This window comes from Zootoca vivipara, chromosome 9 (genome assembly GCF_965207765.1).
Source record: "Zootoca vivipara chromosome 9, rZooViv2.hap1.1, whole genome shotgun sequence".
NCBI lineage: Eukaryota > Metazoa > Chordata > Lepidosauria > Squamata > Lacertidae > Zootoca > Zootoca vivipara.
The window spans coordinates 56,487,842-56,505,437 of NC_142592.1; the positions used below are offsets into that span (position 1 = coordinate 56,487,842).

The window sequence follows — 17,596 nt, forward strand, 5'->3', positions numbered from 1 at the left end:
AGCAGCAAATTTGCAATTTAGAAGCTTCCCCTCATGTCCTGCTTCCCACATGCATTTGGTTGGCCACTGTGAGAACCGGATGCTGGACTAGATGGGCCACTGGCCTAATTCAGCAGGCTCTTCTTATTTTCTGAAGTTATTTCAAATCATCTTGGCAATAAATCTCAGGCTATGCAGCTGCTTCTTTTTATGAAGGTTAATCCTCCCCCCGGCTTCTATTTTCAATATACGAATCACCCCCTTGAAACTGCTATTTGACACATTAGGGAGAACTAAGGATGGAGAGGAGTTCAATTTTGTCCATATTTTAATGAGAAACTACACAGCTCACACTTCTTGGACCAATCTGCAAATCGAAATGCAGTTATCGTGAGAAAGTGGCAATTCTCTGAATTCGGTGGTACAGTTGTTCAGCTACAGAATAATTGCAAAAATGCATATACTGGGGTAAAGTATGCATTAAAGAGCATATATCAGTGAAAACACCATGCAATCATGCTTTATTTTAGCCAAAAGTGCAAAGAAAAAAGTGTGTGGTAGGAGAAATTTGCACTGATGGATTTTCATGATATTTTTTAAAATCCCAAACTGATGTGGAGATGTGAGGAACTGAAGAGTGGAAAATGAGGTGGTGGGTTGTTGGGAGGAACTGATACTGACAGATTTTCCCATCCCTAGTGAGAAGAAATGTTTTCCATGAGAAAGAACCCAGTTCAGAAGGAGATAAAATGGAGATGGGAGACGAGTCCTCACTCCTCATCTGGTGGGTAATACTGTGGGTGACCAGAAAATCTGAAACAAGACAAAAGAGAGTCAACACTCAAGGGTGGGGAAGATGCACAAGCAACAAAAATTGATCTGTTGCCAGCCATTGCCTCATGAGACCATTTCACACAGTGCATGGCAACCACCTCGAGTTTGTCATCAAACGCCCGCTCTGCTGAATATCTGGGAGGCTGAAATTCAAAATGCACCCCAGTCCAAGAATGCATGTGACTTTGGTACTAAGTATCCACAGAAATTCCTTTTATAATTTCACCTTATTCTCTAGGAAGAGGAGATAGATCGATGCCAGATCTTTTCTTCTTTTTGCTCCCGCAGTTTGAATTCTTGTGTGAAGCACTTTTACGTATCCATATGCATACTATCTAAATGTGACTTACATTTCCGCTTTTATGAAGCTCATGTTTTTGTGAAGGCCATCAATGGATTTCATATCCTCCTCAGACAGCTGGAAAGTAAATGCCTGTCAGGAGGAGAGAAAAATAATAATGTTGAGGTGCTTTTACCTCATGTCTTCCTTTTGCACCTCAGAGCTATGCACCTTTTTCCAGCAACAGAGATATCAAAGCAAACTTTGCTACCACCTCCCAAAGTTTAATTCCTTCATTCAACAGGTTCAGTCCAGATGTCTTCCTACTGAGGTAATTTTATATGCATAGTAATGTAGTTTGCAATAGAACAGGAGTCGGGAAACTGTGGCCCTCCAGATGTGGATGGACTCCAACTCCCCATCAGTCTCTGCCAGCATGACCAATGGTCAGGAATGAGGGAAATCATTGTCCAGCTAATGAGGTTCTTCATACAGTGCATAGCTAAACTACTGAACTTGCTCCCATGGGAGACAGTGCCAGCCACCAACTTGGATGGCTTCAAACATTAGACAAGTTCATGGTGGATAAGAATACCAATGGAAGCTAATCATGTTGGCTGCACTCTGCCTTCACGGTCTGAGACAGTGATTCTTCTGAATGCCCACTGCTGGAGACTCCTCCAACATCTTGAGTCCCCAAACCAAGATGTGCGTCTTCCTTCCCACACAAGTCATGTGACCTGTGAGATCACAGTGTCCAAATGATGTCCTTTTTCGGTATTGTTTTTAAATGGATTTATATATACTGCTTTACCTGGGCATTTTCCTCAATTCGTTTTCTGGTGTAGGTCTTCACCAGGACCACCAGGCCACGCTGCAGTTGGTAGCGAATAGCCACGAGAGCTGGGCTTTTGTTGTACTTCTTGGCAATCGCAACCAACAAAGGGTCTTCAAGCAGGACAGGAGTGTTTGTATCTATCCTGCCAGAGAGCAACGTGGAAAGAAGGTGTGTGTCTGGTGTCCAGAATATATAAATCTCACTCTGAAATTAATTCAGTATTGGCCTTGTCCATCCAATATACACTAAATATTTTGTATTTAAAGCTTGGTTAGTCGATTTGAATTAATATAAGTCTTTAGTATCGTACTCTCCCCCTCCACCAATAAATCACAAGCTCATACGTTGCACACGGAACATTCTGTAGCCAAAATGATAGCATCCATGCACAAAAGAGAGGTCTTTTTCTTGGCTTAAGTACAATTCATATTTGGGGGTGGGGGGGAGACCTAAGGATGGAAAGAAAGGCCCAAGGAATTCTGTGTGCCTGTTGGAGAGTCGATATGGAAAAGAGGGAGGGAGTTCAAATTAAATGGAGGATCCTGGAAGAATACATAGCTCATTGACTGGAAAGAGAACTCAATATTTGTTGCTGGTCCCACTTGTAAAAAATAAGCATTTAAGTCGTTTCCAATATAGATAAATACAATACAATTCAAAATTCTGAGAAAAAACAAAACAAGCTATGTAAAAAGAGAAATGCGATAATTATATAAATGCATCTCTACCATTCTACTGCTTAAAGCAACATCTATATACTGTATATAAAAATGTAAAAATCGTGAAAGTGTGTGTTCCACTTTTCTCCGTAACCGCTTGACCGATCGTCCTGAAATTTTGACACAACGATCCAGGCCACTCCCCGAGCGTTGTTGGGGACAAAAATCCCTCAAATCACACACCTGGCCAGATATAGACCTGGTTTTCCACCAAGTCAAACAGCGCCCTCAAGTGGCGTTATACCCTCCTCCACCCCTCCCTTCCTGTGAAATCTAAGCCACACCCACAAACCAAATGACATCATCAACCAAGCAACTGAAACCACCATTATCAGACCCCTAGGCTCCTGTCAGGCTAATAGGCTCCCACTAGGCCCGGGGGGGGGGGGGAGAGGGCGAGCGCCCGGATCGCAGGTCGCAGCACGGCCTTTGTTTTCTGTAGCCCCCTGTCAGGCCCCCACTAGGCCCGGAGGGGGGGGGAGAGGACAAGCACACGGATCACAGGACGCAGCACGGCCTCTGTTTTATGTAGGCCCCTGCCAGGCCCCCACTCCCTCGGCTCCATTTTACAGACTAGGCCTCAGCTCTACAGCCCTTTAAATACTATCCCGAATGGAGCCCTGGGTGGAAGGTGGGGGGAGGAGGAGCCCAAATAGGTCATGGGCTGATGTAGGGTGGGGGGGAGCAACTGTCCAACAACCACCAAAACAGCCATTCCACCCCCAAAGCCCAAGCCCAAAGCCTCTCCCGGCGGCTGCATTAATAAACGCCTGGCAGCATTAGGCAGTCGTTCATCATTTCTCCTAACACGCACTTGGGGGCACAGCGAGGGGTTTTCGCTTTATAATTTAGTGGACGTTAAGTAAGGGCAGTCATGCCTCTTTTAACCTAGGCTTTACCGGTATATACTACAACTGATTACAACCCTCTGTGTCTTTTTTTATTTTAAAAAAACAACCATGCACTTTCTCTCCCCAGTTTAAGTCCTCAGATATTTGCAGTGGCCACCCCCCACCCCATTTACAATCCCCTACCTTCCCCTTGCCAGACAGAGGCCCTGTTTTTAACCCTTTGGTTACTTTTTTCATTTTACTGATTGTGAATATGCTGACCAAGGCCCCCTTTGGATTCGGAGGCCCGCGCCAAGTGGCCCATATGACCCCCCTCCTTCTGTCTGGGCCTGTCTGTTGCTACGGGGCTGTGGGGCTTCCCCTAAGGTTTTATTTCATAATGGTTTTATCTTATTCGTAGATTTTTAATTTTGAAATTGAATTTTAACATTGTATTAATCTGTGTTTTAACTGAATTGTTTCTTTTATATTTGTGTTGATATTATTTGTTGTTAGCCGCCCTGAGCCCGGTCTTGACTGGGAAGGGCGGGGTATAAATAAAAATTATTATTATTATTATTATTATTATTATTATTATTATTATTATTATTCTCTGGGTCCCAGGGCGCATCATCACCCCCGATCCTTAATCTAAATATATAGAAATGTTCACGATGCAGGTGCCAATGTATGGAGATACAGGGGGGAGGGGACAACAGAGGGCTCAGACAAAAGTAAATACTGGGAAATGGAACCCAGAAACTGACAGCTCCTTCTCCATGGGTGGGGGCCAATGTAGGAAGATACCGGGAGTAGGGTCGAACACTCCCCAGGGACAACAGAAGGCACAGACAAAAGTGCATGCTGGGAAATAGAACCTAGAAGCTGACAGTTCCTTCTCCAAATAGCCCCCTGCCCGCAACATTTAAAAACATACGTTTGGGAGAAGTCAAGCAGTTATATATTTTAAAAAAACACTTTAGTAATGGAAATGTTTCTGAGAATGTCTAAAATGGGAGGGGGAGAGCTTTGTAGATCTGTCTCTGGAACGAGTTCCCCAATTGTGGGACCACTACAGAAAAGGCCCTGGTGCTGGTATCCACCATGAGGATCTTTATTAATTGTGGGACCAAGAATGCAACCTTCAGAGCTGATGTGGATGCTGGGGAATAGTGGGCCTAGGTGGTCCCTGAGGTGGTCCCCAAACGTTTTGGCTTCACCTCTTACCAGTTTGGGTCCCTTTGGGATCCTAGGACACTATATCCTTCCAGGATGATATTGTTTGACTTGCAGAAGGCCAGCAGCTTGCTTTGGTTCCGATAAGGATGGCATTCAACCTGCAGATTCAAAATCCCCCAACACAACCCAAAAGTGAGAATTCAGATGAAAGAAGAATACCGTGAAATAAGAGAAAGAAAGAAAAGCAGAACCATGCTATTATTTTTTTGAAATATGCAGCTGTTACTTTTCTTAAAGTGTGTTGTGTTTTCTGATGTATCAGAATCTTTAGATGACCATTCTTGCATTTGTGGTTTCCATTGCCACGCTCCTCTTCTGTGAAATGTGTGTTAGCTGGACATGGGGGACAGGGCTTATTCCCCCACAATCTCTTGTCACCCCAGCCCTGTTGGAAATATCCTGGGCACGCTGTCCTGCCCGCAGTGTCTCTATTTCTGCCCACTCAGTCTCTGAATTTTCTATGTTGAGCAAAAGGTCTGATGGGGGATTTACCTGGCTTTTTCATCAACGTGAGAAGATGCCTCTATATCATGCTTTCTCAGCCTCAGCCCTCCAGATGTTTTGAGACTACAATTCCCATCATCCCTGAGCACTGGTTCTGCTAGCTAGGGATCATGGGAGTCGTAGGCCAAAAACACCTGGAGGGCCGAGGTTGAGGAAACCTGCTCTATATCATCTGGAACTCTTCTTTATCAGGGTCTCAAAAAACTTCGGTCTCATTGGTTATATGATATACACCAATGTCAAAGTGAACCAGGGCTGTCTGGGTGTAACAGCTTTGCCCAGATGCTTAACTCAAAGGCCCTTTGCTCCCCCCTTGAGAACTTCCGGAGTCCCCGCAAGAGGCTGTGTGGGCCCTGATTGCTTGCAGGCCCCCTTCTACGTACCTGAGATGCCTGTTTCAAACATTATGGACTTCTCCACATTTCTTTTTGTCTGAGGATTCAGAGGTCTTGATGAAATAAGAACCCATTACTGGTTCCAGGAATTGAGTCCACCCCACAACTCATAACCATATCTTCTTGTGACTGGATCTGCAACCTTATAGCCTTAAGCAAGTTTTTTTGAGGGAATGGCTGTGTTTGTCAAAACAAACGTCCTCTCACAAAGAAGCTTAAGTAAAGAAGCTTTGAACAGTGCTTGGAACAAACCTCTACAAAGGTCAACCATACTTTACCTGGTTTATTGCTGGTTTGTATTTCAGTCCTGGCTTGTTCAGGATCATTTCCAGCTGCTTACGGGTGAAGTTGGACACTCCGATGGACCTCACCAAGCCAGCATCTTTGCACGCCTCCATTGCCTGGCAAAGAAGACACAACATGTTTGTTGAATGGTGTTTGTTGAATAGCTGAAGCCACCCCACCCTCCAATTAATATTGGAAGCTCACTCATTTATTCCCAAGAGTGTCCAATAATTCACCTGCTCTCATAGGAGCCATTCTGTGAGTCATTGTTCTGGACCTGTCTCCTCTGGTGGAAGGCTACTGTGCTTTGTATCTGAATGACTCAAGGGTTGGATTTGATTATCCCAGGCACCTACCTCCCATGTCTGCCGAAGATCTACGTTGTCAATAATAAATTTTTTGTCTTCTCCAATGGGAAATAAATCTGGTCCAGGCTGGAAAAGAAGGAGGGGGAGGGAATAAGTGCAGGCCAGGCCTAGAAGTTCTCTTATCTCTGTAATATTATCTAAGACTAATGGATAGTGATAGGAAACGGGAGTGGTAGGAAACGGGAGTTCACCTTGCAGGGGCTGATACCACAGTGCAGGGATTTGTGGGAAACTCAAGTCGCAAGCCCAGGTCTGTCTCCCCGTCTCTCCAACCCATTTTCTTCTTCCCTTGCTCCCTCGCCAAGTCCTGCTCTGGACACAATTTCTTATGATGCCTATGTGGTTAATGTAATCATTATATGCAAAGGTTTTCATTAACTGGCATGTTTCTCCCCCAAAATCTGAGAGTGATCATTCTTTGATTAAGATATGATCTAGCAGAGAATTGTCAGCACCTCTAGGAAATGACAATTCCAAATGTTCCTTCAGGGAATCAAATATTTTAGCAGCCTCTCTCTCCCTCTCCCTCCCTCTCTCCTTCAAATATTGTACTCAATACTTGCATTATGACAATATTGTACTCAATACTTGCATTATGCCTTAGAAAGCACTGCTAATAACAAGGCCAGTGGAAGTGATGATATTCCAGCTGAACTGTTTAAAATTTTAAAAGATGATGCTGTTAAGGTGCTACACCCAATATGCCAGCAAGTTTGGAAAACTCAGCAATGGCCAGAGGATTGGAGAAGATCAGTCTACATCCCAATTCCAAAGAAGGGCAGTGCCAAAGAATGCTCCAACTACCGCACAATTGCGCTCATTTCACACGCTAGCAAGGTTATGCTTAAAATTCTACAAGGCAGGCTTAGGCAGTATGTGGACCGAGAACTCCCAGAAGTGCAAGCTGGATTTTGAAAGGGCAGAGGAACCAGAGACCAAATAGCAAACATGCGCTGGATTATGGAGAAAGCTAGAGAGTTCCAGAAAAACGTCTACTTCTGCTTCATTGACTATGCAAAAGCCTTTGACTGTGTCGACCACAGCAAACTATGGCAAGTTCTTAAAGAAATGGGAGTGCCTGATCACCTCATCTGTCTCCTGAGAAATCTCTATGTGGGACAAGAAGCTACAGTTAGAACTGGATATGGAACAACTGATTGGTTCAAAATTGGAAAAGGAGTACGACAAGGTTGTATATTGTCTCCCTGCTTATTTAACTTATATGCAGAATTCATCATGCGAAAGGCTGGACTAGATGAATCCCAAGCCGGAATTAAGATTGCTGGAAGAAATATCAACAACCTCAGATATGCAGATGACACAACCTTGATGGCAGAAAGCGAGGAGGAATTAAAGAACCTTTTAATGAGGGTGAAAGAGGAGAGCGCAAAATATGGTCTGAAGCTCAACATCAAAAAAACCAAGATCATGGCCACTGATCCCATCACCTCCTGGCAAATAGAAGGGGAAGAAATGGAGGCAGTGAGAGATTTTACTTTCTTGGGCTCCTTGATCACTGCAGATGGTGACAGCAGTCACGAAATTAAAAGACGCCTGCTTCTTGGAAGAAAAGCAATGACATACCTAGACAGCATTTTAAAAAGCAGAGACATCACCTTGCCGACAAAGGTCCGTATAGTTAAAGCTATGGTTTTCCCAGTAGTGATGTATGGAAGTGAGAGCTGGACCATAAAGAAGGCTGATCGCCGAAGAATTGATGCTTTTGAATTATGGTGCTGGAGGAGACTCTTGAGAGTCCCATGGACTGCAAGAAGATCAAACCTATCCATTCTTAAGGAAATCAGCCCTGAGTGCTCCCTGGAAGGACAGATCGTGAAGCTGAGGCTCCAATACTTTGGCCACCTCATGAGAAGAGAAGAATCCTTGGAAAAGACCCTGATGTTGGGAAAGATGGAGGGCACAAGGAGAAGGGGACAACAGAGGACAAGATGGTTGGACAGTGTTCTCGAAGCTACGAACATGAGTTTGACCAAACTGCGGGAGGCAGTGCAAGACAGGAGTGCCTGGCGTGCTATGGTCCATGGGGTCACGAAGAGTCGGACACGACTAAACGACTAAACAACAACAATTATTTACCTTCATAGAATACGGATTGTGAATTATGAACAGATCCATGTAGTCAAACTGGAGTTTCTTCAGCGATTCTTCCAAGCATTTCCGAACCAGCTCAGGGCGGTGGAAGGTACTCCAGAGCTGTCAAAAATATAAGGAGATTTATATTTTCACACAGCCATAGAGCTTTTGGATCTCGGGACAGTTTAGCTGTGGCAGGTGACTATTCTGGTGTGTATAGTGTTAAGGACACTCTCAGATATTGTTCTGCGGAGTATTTTAAATTGCTGTGCTGAGGTAAAGCAATTTTAAAACAGTTATTGCATATAACCAAAAAATTTACCATTTATTTATTAAATTTATATATTGCCCTTCATCAAAAGATCTCAGCATGATTCACAAGATAAAAGCACAAGATAAAAGCACAAATAAATAGTCAGAACAGAAGCAACAAAACAGGAATCCCTCCTCCCACAAACATGTTCAAAAAGGCTGTAGAATATTAACCAGCCCATGGCCTTGTTAAAGGGGAACATTTTCACCTGGCGCCTAGAGGTGTATAATGAACCTCCCTACAGAGAGCATTCCCCAAATGGGGAGCCATGCAGAAAAGCCCCCGTTCTCATGTTCCCGCCGTCTGAGCCTCACATGGAGGAAGCACACAAAGAAGAGCCTCAGAGGATGAAAACAGAGTCCAGGTAGGTTCATATAGGGAGAGGCATTTCGCTCTGATTTTGTTAAATAATGTCTGTGAAATATGCAATTGCATCATGATACAGACACTATATTCTATACTTTAAAATAAATAAATAAATACCAAACTCACTCACTTTTCCAGTGTAGAAAATGTCTTCCCTTTTTACTGTTCCATCTGAAATCTTCGCACGAATGGCCCGCCCAACTTGCTCCTCGGTCTCGTATACATATGCGCCATCAATATGACGGAAGCCGACTTCTATTGCTATCTTTGTAGCCTCCTCACACTTACTTTTTTGAACCTACCGGTTGAAAAAGTTAGTCATTGTCTCTGCTTCAATGGAGAAATTTATATCAAAGTAACACTGAGTGTTGGTGGACATTGTCAAATTAGACCTGAGTCCCAGGGACTAGGCACATCAAAGAAAAAGAAAGAAAAGGCATATAGAAAAAGTGATTTATATGCGTTATATGTGCGAAGTAACATTGCGCCACCGAATGGCATGCAAGATTTAAAATGAGTAATCAATTAACTTGCCAGTTATTTTGGTTCAAACAGTGGAACACCATACAGTTTGTAGAATGTTCTTTTAAAAAATTGGTTTAAATGTTTGTGAAATAGGAGAGATATCCAAGAAGGGATTGAGAAAGTCTCTTCGTCAGCATGTATCTCTTTGTATAAATAGATTCTACCCTCACTTTATATGTGACTGGGGCAGACATATGAATTGGAAAAATGGAAAAAGGAAAATTCCGTTGAAAAACTGAGTGGTAGCTTTTATTTAGTAAATTCATGATGTTCCTAGAAATCAATTTATTTACAAAACAAGAATCGACACCGATCCCTTCATTTGCATTGCTGGTGATATGGACCAAACGAAGATGGTTTGGATACAGAATTGATTCTATATTTATTATTAGTGTCCAGAATAGTTAGCTAATGCCTCGTGATTTTGGATAATATTGTTACTCCCAACAAACTAATGGGGGGCACTTATAGTTCCATAGAAAGATTTTTTTAAAATATCACTCGACATTTTGGATTGGGGACTTTGAACCCTGTAGCAGCAATTCACACTGGAAACTGTTTCTCAGCTACAAACCATCCAAGTCTTGCACAAAACATTATTTGCTCCTGAATCTGCTCACTCAGGCCCCTTGTTGAACGAAAAGCAGCACTTTATGTGCTGCAAAGCATCTGTTGCATTCTTGGCTGTGGTGGCACAAGACGTTCTCATGCACAATTGGCTTCTCAGATCAGGTGAGGTATCTCATGCTGTGCTTTGCGTTCTATGAAGCACCCAGCAGCTCCCAGGCATTTTGTTCCTCAAAAACAAGTTACCGTACTACAATCGTAAGAGTTAAATGTTTTACTTACAGCGTCCGGGGAAGCGGTTCCAAACCCCAGTATTGGGATTTTGTTCCCATCATTCATTGTAATGCCACGGTCTTTGCTAAGTGCCTTTTTCAGCTTCTGTGCTTGTTCAGTTTTTGGCTGCAGGCTGAAACTGAACAACACACTTGTGGCAAAAGGGAAAACTCGAGTGAGAAAAATGAAGATCGTGTTTCCAATGAAATGTATTCTGTTGTCATAATAAGAGGGGAGGGTCTAAGCAAAGGCCCCGAAGAAATGAGATAGAAGGGCGGAGAAAACTATGACCTACTTTTTATCAGTAAACTTCATTAGAATGTCCTTTGGCAAACCAGCTGTTTCCTTGTTGACTTATCAACATTGCTTTCACATGATAAATAATAGCTGTCTTCTGATGGGCTGAAGGGTGTTCCAAGTGCCCAATGAACACGCAAAGGATGTAAGGAAAGAAAGGACCGTATGAATAAGATCCAAAACTGCCTCTGGCTGTGTTCATTTTGCCAGCACATGTAAAACACATTTGATGTGCATGACATTCCCCAAAGAATCCTGGGAACTGAGATTTGTTAAAGATGCTGGGAACTGTAGCTTTGTAAAATGTCTTCTGTTGGCACAATAGGAGGGGAGTCCTTAAATACCCTGAAGAAATGAGAGAGAAGGGCAGGGAAACCTATGGCCAACTTTTTATCAGTAACTTTCGGCAGAATGTTCTAGCATTGCTTTCAGAGGATAAATAACCTATGGCCAACTTTTTATCAGTGATTTTCTGCAGAATGTCCTTTGGTACACCAGAAGCTTTCATTGGTGACTTAGCAACATTATAGCTGTATTATTATTATTATTATTATTATTATTATTATTATTATTATTATTAGCGTTCCAATAAGGCAATGCAGAGGCTTATTGCAATCTTCAATCAAGAAACTTCACCTCTTTGTTAGATTAGTAAATGTTAGACATAGGAAAAGCAAACCTAAAAGCTATGCAGGCCATTTCTTCAGGTTGTTGTATTGAAATGAAAACACATTTGCTCAGAAACAAAATAATAAATGAAATATGTGGAGGCATCTGTTAACCCAATGAAGCTGGGTGTTCTGAGTGGAATGTGCACAACGCTTCCCAAAGCAGCCATGGGATCACCCTAGGTAAAGGTAAAGGGACCCCTGACCATTAGGTCCAGTTGTGACTGACTCTGGGGTTGCACGCTCATCTCGCATTATTGGCCGAGGGAGCCGGCCTACAGCTTCCAGGTCATGTGGCCAGCATGACAAAGCCACTTCTGGCAAACCAGAGCAGCACATGGAAACGCCGTTTACAGTGGGTAAGGATAGCAGACGACACAGGAATCTCTCCAAAAGCAGCTCTTTATTTGGAAGCTGGAACAGAACTGAACTGCATTGCTGAGCCGGCCTGCTTTTATAGAGGCTGGCTCAAACAATGTATCAAACATAATTCAAAGTTCCCTCCTAATGTTCCCTCCTAAAGTTCCCTCTTAAAACAACTGACAAGGACCTGAGGGAAAACTATATACACTAATACATAACACCCCTCCCCACCAAGAAAAGGTATTAGTTACATTTGTTATGGTTTCAATTAGGTACAAGGGCATAACAGTTTCAAGGTACATAGCTTCTATTTACAATGCAACGTTTCAAGTGCATTTACTGACATAGCCCTGTAAGTAGGATGGCCGCTTGGTGACCCTGGTGGAACGCCGAGGGCCAGTACCAGTGTCCTGAGGGTTGGCCGATTCCTGCTGAGCCTGTGGCGCCACCTATGTTGGTGGTGAGTCCAAGTTTCCTGTCTCCGCGACTGCCGAAGGAACCACCATGTGCGGACTCGGTGGATGGTCAGGCACAGCAGTGGCTCTAGTCTCGGGGGGGGGGCTGCTGAACCTCTGACGTGGCTTGGCTAGGATCCACGTCCGCAGCTTGTGAGGGAGGTGTAGATCAAGCCTCACCTGTTAGAGCTTGCTCTGGAGCTGGGGGTGCAGTTGGGGGCACTGTGGCCGTGTCCAAATTCCCAACCCTGCGCCTCAGCTGGTCAATGTGTCGGCGCCATAAGCGTCCGTCTTCAAGTGCCACCTGGTATGAGCGGGGTCCAGTGACTCCCACTACTGTGGCCGGCACCCAAGGAATGTCTCCCACAAAGTTCCGGGCAAAAACCCGATCCCCCAGAATGAAAGACCGTGGTGCGTTGGCACAGCCCGGGGGTTCGGCCACACCAAAGTCCGGGTGTAGTCGATCGAGTGGAGATCGAAGGCGGCGGCCCATCAGCAGTTCAGCCGGACTCCGCCCTGTGGCCGCATGAGGGGTGATGTGCTGCACGAGCAAGTACTCAGTGACCCGCTCATGCCAGTCCTCCTGGTGCAGGCGCGCAAACACCTCTTTTGCTGATCTCACCATTCTTTCTGCCTGCCCATTGCTGGCGGGGTGAAATGGTGCTGTCAGCGCATGTCAGGTGCCCAGTCCCATGAGGTACCATTCAAATGTACCTGAGGTGAACTGTGGTCCGTTGTCGGAAACGAGAACATCAGGACACCCATGGGTTGCAAACAGGTCTCGCAGCACCCGGATGATGGCCTCGGAAGTGGTGGATGTCATCAGGGCCACCTCCAGCCACTTGGAGTAGGCGTCGACCACCACCATGAAGGTCCATCCGTGGAACGGGCCGGCGAGATTGATGTGTACCCTTGACCAGGGTGCCTTGGGCGTCTCCCAAGTGTGTCCTTTAGCTGCTGGCGGTGCAGGTATCGACTCTTGGCACTTTTGACAGGCGGCAACCCATGCAGTGATGGCATCGTCCATGTTCGGCCACCAGACGTAACACCGAGCCAACACCTTCATTTTGACGATTCCTGGGTGTCCGACGTGCAGAGCCTCGAGGACGCGTTGGCGGAGCTTTTGAGGAATCACAACTCGGTCCCCCCACAATAGGCAGCCACGATGAGCTGAGAGCTCGTGTTGTATGGTTGCAAATGGCTGGAGATCTGAGGCGAAGGGACCTTGTGGCCATCCCCTCCACACTCAGTTGAGCACACGGCTGATAGTCCGGTCCTGGGCAGATGTGGAGGCTACATTAGTAGCTGACACTGGAGCTGCTGGAAGGTCGTCAATCAAGAGGATTGATGACGCTGGTGCTGGGTCTTCCACAAGCATTGGAAGAGGGCACCGACTAAGAGCATCAGCGTGGCCCAGCGACTTTCCCGGGCGGTGGATGAGTTGGTAGCGGTAAGCTGCCAGAAAGACAGTCCATCGCAGCATGCGAGGCGAGAGGACCGGTGGTGTTGGTCTATCACCCGCGAGGAGACCCAGGAGCGGCTTGTGGCCAGTGATGAGGTCGAAATTCCTGCCATAGAGGTATTCATGGAACTTCTTCACTCCAGCCACAAGTGCCAGTGCCTCCTTGTCAAGCTGGCTGTAATTCCGTTCGGTCGGAGATAACGTCCTGGAAAAGTAGGCAAGCGGTGCTTCCCTTCCGTCCGGAAAACGATGACTGAGGACGGCGCCGATGCCAAAAGGTGAGGCATCACAGGCAAGGGCCAGCGGCCTGGCTTCACTGTACTGTACCAGCACATTGTCCGATGAAAGGAGAGCCTTGACCGCATTGAAGGCCGTCGTCTCCCGATGACCCCAGGACCAAGGTCTCTTTGTGCTGAGGAGTCGGTGGAGAGGCTCGGCTACAATTGCTTTGTGGGGCAGGAACATGTTATAAAAGTTCAGCAGTCCCAGGAATGCCTGCAACTCCGTTTTGTTCTTTGGGGTGGGGGCCTGCTGGATGGCCCAGATCTTGGATTCCGTCGGGTTGAGACCGGAGGCGTTGACACGATAGCCCAGGAACTCCACCTCCGGAACAGCGATCTTGCACTTCTCTCTCTTTACCTTGAGTCCAGCCTCCTAGAATCTGGTCAACACTTTGCGGAGGCGCTCGGACAGCTGTTGGGTAAACTCTGCTGACACCAATACGTCATCGAAGTACGGCACCACGCCCGGAAGCCCCTGCAGGAGACGCTCCATAAGGCTTTGGAAGATGCCAGGAGCCACACTCACCCCAAACTGCAACCGGCGACACCGGAACGCCCCTCGGTGGGTGATGATCGTTTGGGCTTCCAAGGTGGCGTCATCGACTGGCAGTTGCTGATAGGCTTGGGCAAGGTCCAGTTTTGCAAAGACCTTGCCTTCACCCAGGGAGTGCAGCAGGTGCTGGACGACGGGAACCGGGTAAGCGTGCTGCTGAAGCGCCTTGTTGATTGTGCACTTGTAATCAGCGCATATTCTCACCGACCCGTCTGGCTTGACTGGTGTAACAATGGGAGTCTCCCACTTGGCATGATCCACTGGCTCCAAGACGCCCTGGGCGATCAACTTGTCCAGCTGTTCATCCACCTTAGCTTTGAGGGCGAACGGAACCCGGCGTGGCTTAAGTCTGATGGGGGCGACTTGTGGATCCAAGCTGAAAGATATGGGCGTGCCCGTGTATTGGCCCAGGGTGCCATCAAAAACCTCAGCAAAGTCTTTGATGAGGGCCTCTGTTTCAGCGTTGGAGATGCTGTTGATGCCGGTGACTTCCATGCCGAGGGCATCAAACCATTCTAGCCCTAGGAGGCTAGGACGTGGACCTTCAACCACCACCAGTCAGAGCAGGCCCGAGAATTCCTTGAAGGCAACCCGGAACCGGCCGACACCTACTACAGGAATGTCATTTCCCTGGTAGTCTCTGAGATGTACACGGTGCTGGTCAAGTTGCCTTTTCGACAGCCTGGGCAGAAGTCTTTTGTGTGTGTTCCAGGATGGACATGGCAGACCCGGTGTCAATCTCCATATCACATGGAGCTCCTTCGATGATCACAGTGATGTGTAGCTTGTGTTGTGTCAGTGAATTGGCTTGTCCAATCGCGGTTCCTGACGCGCAGTGGCAGTTGGTTAGTGCAAAACAGCTTTCATTGTTGGACCAGAGTGAAGACTTCGCCTTGCGAAATGGTGAAGGGGGCATGTCAGACGGAGCTGACCGGCATACCTTCTCGATGTGTCCTTTTTTTGAACACCGCCAACAGATGGCGTCCCTGAATCGGCACTTAGCGCGGGCATGGCGGCCTCCACAACCGGCACAAGCTGATTGGTCTCTGGCCTTTGATTTAAATTTTCTGCGCTCTCGCTTGGTTTGGTGCACGTCGTCGTCTTCATCTCGGAATTGGCAGTGCAGGGCGGCCCTTTGAAGCGCAGCAATGTAGTTGTTGATCGACTCACCCTCTGTCTGATCTCGGTGGTAGAACGCATGACAGGCAGCAATTTTGGACGGCTTGGGCACATAGTTGTTACGGAGCTTCTCTTTGAGCGTGTCCCATGGCGCTTCCTCGACGGCTAGAGGTGCAACCAAGGCCCGGGCTGTCTCGAATACCTCGGGGCCGCACAGACTGAGGAAGAGACCCCGCTTCCGCTCATCAGACACCGCTGCCAGCATTTGCTTGGAGGAAGCAAGCGAACCGAGCAAGGTACGTATCCCATGATTCAGAGGCTGGTGTGAACGGCGGTAGAGGCACGAATGAAGCCATGGTTCCGATGCCTACGTGGATGGCGATGGAGGGCGCACAGTGCTCTAGCCAGAACGGTCAGCTCTGAATGTGATTTCGCTCAGTGATTTAGCTCAGTGATCAGCTCATTGCATGTCTGATTCTGGCTGTGTTCTGCTGTTCTTCCATCCCACCTTCGTTGCCAGTATAAAATAGTGGGTAAGGATAGCAGACGACACAGGAATCTCTCCAAAAGCAGCTCTTTATTTGGAAGCTGGAACAGAACTGAACTGCATTGCTGAGCCGGCCTGCTTTTATAGAGGCTGGCTCAAACAATGTATCAAACATAATTCAAAGTTCCCTCCTAAAGTTCCCCCCTAAAACAACTGACAAGGACCTGAGGACCTGAGGGAAAACTATATACACTAATACATAACAACAATCGTGAGAGTTAAATGTTTTACTTACAGCGTCCGGGGAAGCGGTTCCAAACCCCAGTATTGGGATTTTGTTCCCATCATTCATTGTAATGCCACGGTCTTTGCTAAGTGCCATTTTCTGCTTCTGTGCTTGCTCAGTTCTTTGCTCCAGGCTGAAACTGAACAACACACTTGTGGTGAAAGGAAAAACTCGAGTGAGAAAAATGAAGCTCGTGTTTCCAATGAAATGTCTTCTGTTGGCATGATAGGAGGGGAGGGTCTAAGCAAATGCCCTGAACAAATGAGATAGAAGGGCAGGGAAAACTATGACCTACTTTTTATCAGTAAACTTCATTAGAATGTCCTTTGGTAAACCAGCTGTTTCCTTGTTGACTTAGCAACATTGCTTTCACAGGATTATTAATAGCTGTTTTCTGATGGGCTGAAGGGTGTTCCAAGCGCCAGAAGAACACACAAAGGATGTAAGGAAAGAAAGGACCGTATGAATAAGATCCAAAACTGCCTCTGGCTGTGTTCATTTTGCCAGCACATGTAAAACACATTTGATGTGCATGACATTCCCCAAAGAATCCTGGGAACTGAGATTTGTTAAAGATGCTGGGACCTGTAGCTTTGTAAAATGTCTTCTGTTGGCACAATAGGAGGGGAATGCTTAAATACCCTGAAGAAATGAGAGAGAAGGGAAACCTTTTTTAAAAATAATATTTTTATTAAGGTTTTCCAGAATACAAAAAGAAAAAAGCACAGAAAACAGACAAAACACAACAATAACAACACTACAAAAAATAAAAAATAAAAAAACAAAATCAAATTGTTTGTTCCTTAATCCCTTCACATTGTCTATAGGGACCCCCTCGGGTTTCCCTCCCTGTGGTCCTTTGATTAATTTATAATTAGCAAATTCTATATCATTTTAATTACCTTATATATATTATCTTTTAACTATCATCTCACATCTTGTCTTAGGTTCTAACAATTCTGTTTCCAACTTTGACCTCTCTGATTGAAAACCAATTAATTTATCCATTTTGAAAACTTCATTTATCTGGTGGTATTGGAGCCAATCGTCTAATTTACATTTCAACTCCTCATAAGTCTTTAACTTAAGTTGTTCTCCTTCTTGAATCAACAAATCTCTATCCTTCAGCCAACTGGGTTCCATATTTACTCTTTTACGAACCTTGGCCTCCAATGGAGATATCCATTTAGGTGTTTTTCTTTCTAACAAATCTTTA

The 17,596-nt window shown here is 45.8% G+C and overlaps 1 protein-coding gene across 4 annotated transcripts; it reads right to left on the minus strand.

Annotated features, from left to right (window-relative positions):
* Nucleotides 1-289: 289 nt before the first annotated feature.
* LOC132592777 (aldo-keto reductase family 1 member C3) lies at nucleotides 290-16,557 on the minus strand. Of its 4 annotated transcripts, none has more exons than XM_088676909.1 (10): nucleotides 16,390-16,557; nucleotides 10,419-10,548; nucleotides 9,175-9,342; nucleotides 8,369-8,485; nucleotides 6,260-6,337; nucleotides 5,897-6,019; nucleotides 4,708-4,817; nucleotides 1,908-2,073; nucleotides 1,164-1,246; nucleotides 290-792 (listed from the first exon to the last, which is right to left on the minus strand). In XM_088676909.1, the coding sequence occupies exons 1-10, from the start codon at nucleotides 16,440-16,442 to the stop codon at nucleotides 750-752; spliced, it is 1,071 nt and encodes a 356-aa protein (XP_088533035.1). In that variant the 5' UTR covers nucleotides 16,443-16,557; the 3' UTR covers nucleotides 290-749. The 4 variants fall into 4 exon arrangements, with proteins under 4 accessions (XP_088533035.1, XP_088533034.1, XP_088533038.1 ...); XM_088676908.1 differs by having other exon boundaries at nucleotides 10,419-10,560; XM_088676912.1 differs by lacking the exon at nucleotides 10,419-10,548.
* Between the last annotated feature and the right edge of the window lie 1,039 nt (nucleotides 16,558-17,596).

Excerpts from the sequence above, each read along its gene's own strand:
- LOC132592777 (XM_088676908.1), bottom strand. The coding sequence starts at position 16,442 with ATGATGGGAACAAAATCCCAATACTGGGGTTTGGAACCGCTTCCCCGG. Across the intron at positions 9,343-10,418 it reads GAACCGCTTCCCCGGACGCT|GTTCAAAAAAGTAAGTGTGA; the intron begins GTAAGTAAAACA and ends TTCAACCGGTAG. Across the intron at positions 1,247-1,907 it reads GAATTGAGGAAAATGCCCAG|GCATTTACTTTCCAGCTGTC; the intron begins GTAAAGCAGTAT and ends TCCTCCTGACAG.